The 9,841-nt window shown below is 36.6% G+C and overlaps 1 protein-coding gene across 3 annotated transcripts in view; it reads left to right on the forward strand.

Moving 5' to 3' along the window:
- The window catches only part of LOC130553382 (receptor tyrosine-protein kinase erbB-4-like), a 128,932-nt gene extending 123,783 nt beyond the window's left edge, over positions 1-5,149 (forward strand). For all 3 annotated transcript variants that reach the window (XM_057332316.1, XM_057332317.1, XM_057332318.1), the window contains one exon: positions 415-5,149. In XM_057332316.1, the coding sequence (XP_057188299.1) occupies positions 415-1,223 (809 nt within the window). In that variant the 3' untranslated portion in view covers positions 1,224-5,149. The remainder of the gene's footprint in view (positions 1-414) is intronic.
- The last annotated feature ends 4,692 nt before the right edge of the window (positions 5,150-9,841 follow it).

Consider the following 9,841-nt stretch of genomic DNA (forward strand, 5'->3'; position numbering starts at 1 on the left):
GGGATAGTTCGCCTAAAATGAAGATTCTGTCATTTTTTACTCAACTTGAAGTTGTTCCAAACATGTATAAATGTCATTGTTTTGTGAACACAAAAGAAGATATTTTGAAGAAAGTGGGAAACCTAACAGTTCTGGGGCATAATTAACTTTTTTTCTGATATCGTCGTCAACAGTGCCCTAAAACTGTTTGGTTCCGAACGTAATTCCAAATATCTTTCATTGTGTTCAGCCGAACAACAAAATGTATGCAGGTTTAGAACAACTTGAGGGTTATTTGACCCAAATAAAGAAAAGTAAGTAAAGTAACCTGCAATGTCATGTTTCAAACAGAGATGGCGACATAGAGAGGCAAAACTTACAGTGTCATTGTAAAATTCGGATGAAAACTATGTTGTATGTCTTCCGCCTCCATAGATCATCTGAATCCCGTCGAAGAGAATCCTTTTGTTACCCGGCGTAAAAATAAAGACCTCCATGCAATAGACAACCCGGTTTACCACAGCACCCCCGATGGCAAACCCAAGTGCGACGACGAGTATATAAACGAGCCTCTTTACCTCAACACGTTCAACAACACCAACGACACCACCCAGGAGATGTTACGAAAAAACGGAGTCTCCATCCCACTGCAGGTGACAACAGCAACCCACAATCCAAGCAGCCAGGTTTCCCACGTCACACAAGTAGGTCGACCCCATCATCACAACCACGGACCGCACGTTCACTTCGCCATACCGCCGGTTCAACCCGTTCACCCCGTACCAATGAGCCAGAACGATCAACATACCAAATCGGTTCAGGCCATCCATGATCGCACCAGCAAATCTGCTCTGCCGCCACCTGCAGATCAGATCTGTGTAGTAAGCAAATCCAATCGTTCTCCCCAACAGTTTTATTTGGCAAAATCTGCGGTCACAGGTAAAGTCGGCACGTCTGGCCTGCCGGGTCACCCCGTGCCACCGGGCGGCATGATTCTATCGGACAAGGTGTACAGGAATAACTTTGACAATCCTGAATATTGGCAGCACAGCCTTCCACCCAAGATGAGCCCTCAGAACTTGCAAGACTCTACAGTGATTTGCAATAACAAGTTTCTTTACAAGCAGAACGGACGCATACAGTCGTCCATGCCGGAAAATCCGGAGTACGTGTCCGAATCGGGTACCAAGCCAGGGCCGGTCCTGCCTCCTCCTCCCTACCGGCAGAGGAACACTGTGGTCTGAAGACCGGATCTCCGTGCTCTGTAGAGCCTGGTTCTTTTACCAGCACTTTACCTTCAATGTCTTTCCTCGATCCGACGTCGGTCAACGAAAGAGGCTGTGAAATAATATACGGGAGAACTTACATGTGTAACGTGTTCAAGAAAGAGGCCGTCCAACGGGGAAGGTAACTCCATCCAGGTCTGTCCAAACTTCATCCCAAAAGATCGTGCCAGCAACCCAAACTCTATTAAGTCAACATTTAAATGATACAAAAATTGATATTTAGTAGCTAGTTGTAGAAATGGTGGTTTCAACGTCGGTAACCACTTCGGTTGATCAAGTGTGGAATTTTTTTTAAATAAATGTCTTGGTCAAAATTGTATTTTAAACGAACAATGAAATATAAAATCTGCTCGATAATGCAGATTAGAAGCGCACATTTCTTGACTGCATCACTCCAGCGCATACTTCGGCCATTTTAAACCAGTTACACTGCTGCCCTACAGGGACAAGTACTGTTACATTAAAAATATTGTGAATTTAATTCTTCGACACAGCGAGCTGAGCAGAATGCCGATAAAAGCGTGCGTATTTTCTCACAATGAATGCAAAGTCCTACAATATTGTCAGTGGAAGTCATGGCCTTATTTGCCTGTGATGAGCAAGAGAACTCAAGGGGATTCACCAGTAGAGAGATACAGAGAATTCCTCAGCAGAAAGAACAGTACTGAATGGTTTACAGGGTGTTTACATTCATTTTCTTTCATTTCGAAGGCTCGGACAAAGGACGTCTGATAACTTAAATTATCCTTTGTGTCATTTTTAACTTCATCTTTCATGTTCCTGTGGGTTGAAAGAGGCTCGTGTTGGTCACCTTAATCGGTTGATACTGCTAGATGGTAAACGTCAAATTCACATACAGTAAATTACCAAATCATCATGATGCGTTTACTTATTTACTAGTAATTTAGGTTTTATTGGTGCAATGCAATGTGTTAATATTGAATTCAAATATCGAACGTTGAATTTGGGCACAACATTTATATTATCATTACTATTTATTTAAAAAGGCTGCTAAACCTTTTTTGGGGGCATTTCATTGATATTCCACAACACAAATACATTTTTAGTTGGCACAGTCAGTTTACATGTGTCGGATGTTTTGGACATGTTATACTGTGTTATGAATTACAATAAAGCTGAATTTGTGTAAAAGACTGTTAAAAGACAAATTCAAAAGTACAGTATGTATTTGTCATGTTTTATAATACAGAAAGCTTTTAGTTTGTTGTGAATCACCCGAATAATCGCTCTACTGTGTTGTTTTACTTTATGATTGTATTGTTAAACAATCATTTTTAGCCTCAAGATGACTAATATTTTAAAATGACACAAAATAAGCATTGAAACACATATTAAATATTGAATATATTTATTATTTGGCCATTTTTATAATGAATAAACATTTTTTCAGTAATTTGTCGAGCTTTAAAATGTATTATGTAGAAGTGTTGAGTTTTTGTGAGTGGGAGGCGGGTCCTTTGAATATTGTTGAAAACTACAAGGGGGTCTTGGAGTCAAAAAGGTTGAGAACCCCCACCCTAGAAGAACCACTTTTGGCTGAATGGTTCCATAAGGAACCTATAAGAAAGTAAAAAAGATTTTGATGGTTTCTATAAGAAACGTTATGTGGCCCAAACTTAACTTCCGGTAGATCTCCGCAAAGAAACAATAACTGTTGAGTAGTTTTAATTTAACTGAATCCCATTGATATACTATAAAATATCATAATAAATGAATATTAATGTAAATTAAATATCAAATAAATGGCCACTTGCCAGACAGGAGGTTAGCTGCGGGCCAGGCACCTGTGTCCGATAAAACCGTCTATAAGAACCGTATGATCGTCTCATAAGAACCCTTCAGCAAATGGTTCTTTGGGGAACCAAAATGGGGTTTTTCTGCGACATCACTTTATTTTAAGAGCTTTATGGCAAAATGCTAATGTACATCAACAGCCAAACAGTCTTTAACTGCCAAATTATTATAAAAGCTGATCTCCAGGCTCCGATAACATATCGTAGGTTTTACATTCAATGCATTTGGCAGATGGTTTTATCCAAAAGTGCATTCAAGTTAAATGTATTTGCGGAGTTTGTGCTGTATAGGAATGGACACCGATGGTCTTTGCAAAGAGAAAGTAGAAAGGCTTTATTGTCATTGTAGATTTTTGCGTTCAACGAAATTTGGAGCAAGACGTTATAGTTAAGATATAATATAAACAGAAAGATTTATGATGGCCTTATGCACTGTCTGAAATATCTCTAAGTCATTTTAATTGAACCATATTTAACTTTAAATATTTTTATTTTACATGTCATTAACTCGAAATGTAAACAAATGCATGTGGAAGCACTTCAGGGAATTCTAACAAATTTACAGTACACAGATACGGTAAAATTTCTATGGACTGCCAGGGCTTTCGTAAGTTACATAAATATTCTTCTGTTAAACAAACATTAGATCTTAGACAATTCCTGTAAGCGCAGCGTATGTGCGTTTATGACATAGCAAGTAGTGAGCAGTACACGGCATTGCAAATGCTACCGTAAAATAATATCATTAAAACATTTTGTGCATTTGGCAAAATGTACCATGTTTCTGAGCCATGCGCATTTAGAATAATTGCTATGTGTGTCCTAAAGAAATGTGAATAATATTTTTGTAGAGCGATGAAAGATGATCTGTAAATATATAGAGACTGTTGCATCAGGGCTTTTGTTTTGTTGATTTTGTTCAGTTTTGTCTAACATGCCGTGTCTGTGGTAACAGTTGGACATCGTGTCAGTATCTTTGTGTTTGATTTAAACTCAAGTGATGTTACGTTATCCTCGGGCTTGTTTCTTTGTAGGTTAAACACTGTCTTGTGATTTTAAACTCCTGCTGCTTCTATGGTTAGTCGTGGCCCTTTCTCCATAAGTGCCCATTTTCTATCTTCTTTACCTTAATATATATTCTTTAATAGTTGTAAATATGACTGTTTGAGATTTACAGCAACATAAATGACGATTATCTACTTATCAACCTAATTTAAAAGCAAAATATTGTTGTATCTAGAGTGTATTTTCTTTCTTATTTATTAATAGACATTTGTTTTGAGGATTTGAGTTTTATTGGTTTTGATCTTATGACATGGTGACATATGGGAAATTGCTATTATTGAAGCGTTGAAAATGAGTAACACCTGAGTGGACGATTTTGGATTCTGAACTTAACGGAAAGATTTGGACACCTAATCTATGATTAACAATGTATGAATGTCATTGAATTCGATAACAAAACATCAAATGTAACCTTTCTTTGCAGTTTAGTTTCTTAAAAACTAACTTTTTAAAGTCTTTTTTGAAAGACGTATGAATCATCAAGTATTTGGTTACTTTTCCTTTTTAATATTTTTCTAAAAATTATTTAGTAGTACAATTAAATTGTTGAAATGTAGCATTTAAAGCATATATTTAAATTACTTAAATAAAATATAATTTGAATAAACTAATAAGTCATAACGTAACAAGCTACTTTCATTAAATATTTTGTTTGTAAATTGCTTTAAATATATTTAATATAAATTTATTAAGCTGATGTAATGCATTGGCCTATTATTTAAGTTACAATGGAGATACATGTTTAAGTGTGGCTTATGTGTCCAAATGCCTACTGCTGTATTTAAGATCATTGACAGTTAGTGTAAATTATTTTACTTTCTGTTGTGTCATAACATATGAAAACAAAAATAAAACTCAGTACATTCAATAGTTTAGATCATTCCTTGTACTGTTTCCCACAAACCAATGCCAACTGAACAGAGATACTGTCCCCATATTTGTTACATGAACCTGTTAAAAAGTATATTTTCAATTTAATATGAATAAAGATGAAATTAATTTGAACAGTGTCGTTTATATATTGTGTGTCAGATATGTTACATGAGGAAGTCCATAAATGTATTAACTATGGAATTGAACATTACATGTTTTTTTATTTAAGGAAGTAAAAATGCAGTTTTTTTTATTTATTTTTTTATTTTATTGCCGATTTTAAATGAAAAGCATTGAAAAAGAGCTTACAGATTTTAGTTGTGTGCCAGTTATGCTGTTTATTTTTTTATCAAATAGCCTAATAGAAATAACACATTCAGTTATATTTTCTGTTATCAGTGTATCATCAAAAATCTATATCCAACTATTACATCTGCCATACTTGAAGCAAAAAATATTTTTTGGACCTTAATCCAAAACATCATAAATTCCACAAAAACAAAGTTTTGAAGAAGTTTCTGTTTAGTGAAACAGCTTGTGTATGTCAGCAAAATAATTTCAATCGAAAGCTTTGGCTGAACTCAGAGACTCGAATCATAAATAATACACAACTGTCCAATGCTGAAGAGCCTCTCTGAAGTTTCTGCTATTAATACTAAGTGCATGTTGGATGTTAAAATTGTTGATGCGATTAAACCAAAGTCCCTTTCAAGGCAAGTTCGTTCACTCGCAGGACGCCTTCAGAACGTACTCTGGTAGCTATTTCAAATGTAAAATGACTTTCAAAAAGTCCAAATGTAATTAAATGGGAAATTGCCAAATAATTTGATGTTGGTCCAGCCAGTAAAGTAGCATCTTTTGGAAACTGTGGTACAGATCACAGGCTAAACGCAAAGATGCTGGAATGAATGACGGTATAGAAGGAATGAAAATACATTTTATGTAGGGTCCTGTGATTTCAATAACCTGAACAGTTAACAAAATTCAAATCGTTCTAGAAATCATGTCAAAATTATGCAACTATGGTTAAATGATGTATTCTGCGTGTCTCTGACTGAATGTGTGGTGACGTTTCGTTGACTAGCCTACATGCCTGATGCAAAAAACATGAGTGACACGCAAAAAAAAAATGCGTGCGTGTGCGCCGTGTTGAGGCAAACACATAAAATGCGTACCCCACATCTGATTTAAAGTCCCAGTGAAATTAAAAATGACTATTTTAATTTTTTCATGACTTATTGCAGCGTTTATAGTAAAAAGCTTATCAATGTGGGTCATTTTCTTTTTTAAATTCATGTGCCCTCATAATCTTAAGTTAAAATCTGAAAATACACTTCCGCCCTGAAATGACTATCCATCTTAAATGACGTAAATTAGACGGCTTGGGCGGAGCATCCGTTAGCTCCTCCCCTTCAACTGTCAGTCTGCTGCCAGTTCCATTTCAAAATGCAACGGCTGTTTTTATACATCCAATCAATTCGCAGTGAAAAACGCAAGCCACGCCCACTCATTTTCTCCTTTGAAATGCATTTTCACTCGGAAATGCTTCAGAATACGAAGTAAAAACGATCGCAACTTCCGGATCACGGGGACTTTAAGAGCTTACTTTATGAGAATTTCGCTTTTATTTGTGAAAGCTACTGCCAAACACACACTGAAAAGGTCTTTGCGTAAGCCTGTCAAAATTAAAGTCCGGTTAACAATTGACCTACATGAAAAAACTGTAGTATACTATATTGTTTACTCTTGTAAATTGTAGTAAAGTCAGATAGTATAAACACTAAAATTGCTATGATAAATACTACACTAACATAAGTAGACTTAAAAACCAGGTTCAAAAACACAGTATTATCTAGGATTTTTACATGGCGATAGTAAATTATACTTCAGTATACTAAAGTATTTTTTTCATGTGGGTAAATCTACTGCTATTGTATAGTAAAAAACGATTGGCCGCTGTATTGTAAGATACTAACAGCATCACTGCATGTTGTGGGAGATTTCTATGAAGCTTTGAATTTGTTTTTTGGTGTTGCTGCGAGGCATTCCAAGTGGCTGGTTGATTAAATGTCAAAAGATCCCACCCTCTCTATCTCTAATAGTCCTGTCCTCAGATATGACTAAATAGATCAAATGTGCCATATAAAAACTATAGCAAAGCATTAATAAGCCTCGCATTAGGTTTGGAGAATGAACCTTGTCAAGAAAATAAGCCCTGAGAAGGAAGAAGATTCGTTTTCTTTATTCATTTATTTTATAAGCAAAACAATGTCTTGGAGAATGAAGTGTCATTTTACAAAGACAGGCCTGCGTTAGATCCACAGGGCATGCAATTATACAAAATCAGTCTGTATCTAGCAGTCTGATGACAGCATTGTAGGACAACAATTGCTATTTAATTGGGGTTGCCACACTGACAGGCGTTTTACTTCTTTATCTGTCAGGGGGCTGTGCCATTAAAGCTGGTTCCAACGTGCTTGTCAAGTCTTAATTATCCCTTGACATCTTTATACCGGCTCGGCCCTCTTTTAGCACGCTTGTGTTTGCACTTGTCACGCATTCTGCTGTGTAGTGTTTTCAGATTGCAGCGGTGGGTTACACAATATTGTTTTAATCATTTCTTCCCTTGCTTCTCATTTGTTGCTGTGTGATTTACATCGGTAAGCTAATGTTTTAAGTACATTTACTCCCCAAATGAAGAAACTTTTTTTATTCAGCTTATTTTCTCTAAGAGCTCAGCTTTTTAGATATTATTTAGAAAAGCCACCAATCACATTAAAATTCCCCAAAAAGAATATTTTTATAAATATGTTTTTGATATTTCCTGAGTGCCTTCGCCTTGCCAGATCTGGATCCTTTTGGAGGAGTTTAAAAAGTTTATCTACTTTTTAACAAGTCCAAGAGCATTTTTGAAAATCTCAGAAGCTTTGAGAAGTATTGGAATTAAATTTCATGTGCTCAGCCATAAAAGTATTATCCTTTCTTTTTCTCTCCAGGTTCAAATAAAAGCTACCTTGCGAATGTTATTTTGATTCCTCATCGGAAGGCATAAATATATTATTTTTTCTCTGCATGCACCGCTTTCTTAGTTGAATTACTCCGCCACCAGGCACTTATTTATGTAAATGCATGTTATTTCTCATAAACAGCTATCCAACAGGGTTACTGTTGACACATTTTAAAATACCTGCTTGTATGCACCTTGCGATCTCAGTACCTTAGTATTTTTACAGCTGGCTGCATATCTAAGCTGTTTTTCTCCCCAACGTTGGGCGCTAGATACCAGACAGAGATGGAGAAATTTAATTTCCTCAAAGCCCAAGTTATGTGACCACGGCGTCCTCCATTTCCTTTGAGTTGTGAAAGCTTTCCCATTAAGATGCACGCATGCGTGTATACAGTTCCAAAACCTGTGGATTTATGATGAATTATTGCAAACATCATAAAGTTTGATCTTGATCTGAAGGACTGCACAATAGTATTTACAAGGTTTTTATGAAATGCAGTGTGTCTTCATAGTACAACATGAAAAAGTACAGGTATGTGAATCCCCATTTCCTGCAACTACATATAGAGCACAATCACACTTATTTACACTGAAAATAACACGTTTATTGCAAAGTGTACTGTAGTATTTCCCACATTGTCATGTCAAAGTCTTTCTACATTGAATTTCACATATGATCCCTATTTATTAGTTTTGATAAGAACTATATGCTAAAGAAAAGTTTTGGAGGTATGCACATCGCAATATGTTAAAATCTTCAAAATCACTCACTGCAAGTGTTGAACTTGTGATAAGTAAAATGTGATGATATTTATTGGGATATTCCACCCAAATATGAAAATTATCTCATCAATTACTCACCCTCAAGTTCCAAACCTGTATAAATTTCTGATGAACACAAAGAAAGATATTTGGAAAAATGTTAGCAACTGACAGTCCTGGGACATCATTGACTACCATAGTAGGAAAAATTATTGTACTTTTTTTTGTTCGCGTGGACACAAAATGATATATTTTGAAGAAATGAGGAAAGCAAACAGTTCTGATGCACATTTGACTAACATTTAAATTTTTCCTACCATGGTAGTCAGTGATGTCCCAGAAATGTCAGTAGCTAACATTGGTCCAAATATCGTTCTTTGTGTTCAACAGAACAAAGAAATTTATAGGCTACAGGTTTGGAAAATTTAGCGGAGTAATTCATGACAGAATTGTGTGTGTGTGTGTGTTGGCATACTCGCACCTTCTCAGTTGCTGGAAATAGCACTTAATAGGTCCCCTGTGTAACTGTGGTCTTCGCTTGTCTATTGTTCCTCACCATATCTGTGTGAAATCCCATAATACCATCACAGTCCGCACCATGCTGACATTAACTCCGCAGGGGATGCGTTCCTTCTCACTCGTGTACCATCCGTACCCTTGGATCCCAAAAAGATGCGGAACTCATCTGTCTCTGCCCCTACCTACCTGTTTGCTTTTGCCTTTCAACATCATATCATTTTTTAAACCTACCCCTTCTGTTTTGCATTCCTTCGAAAGCTCACCCCGTGTAGGCTGCTGATGGAGCTGTCCGTGGTGCTACTCTGTGTATTTTTGCCACAGCGCTGTCCGTGGTGCTGATAACCCACTAAATATGCCACGCAGGCACCCCCGACCATTTAAAATTCAAAGGGCTATAAATTAATGAATACTTATCTGTGCACCCCTGGCCCTGGTTTCTGGCTCCGGGCCCTGTTATGTCTAATAATGGTGGGATGAGCCGGGGTTGAGCATGAGACTCTTTGTGGCTGTCACCGTGGGTCCTCGGCTCTATCTCT

Source organism: Triplophysa rosa, linkage group LG4, assembly GCF_024868665.1.
Source record: "Triplophysa rosa linkage group LG4, Trosa_1v2, whole genome shotgun sequence".
Classification (NCBI taxonomy): domain Eukaryota; kingdom Metazoa; phylum Chordata; class Actinopteri; order Cypriniformes; family Nemacheilidae; genus Triplophysa; species Triplophysa rosa.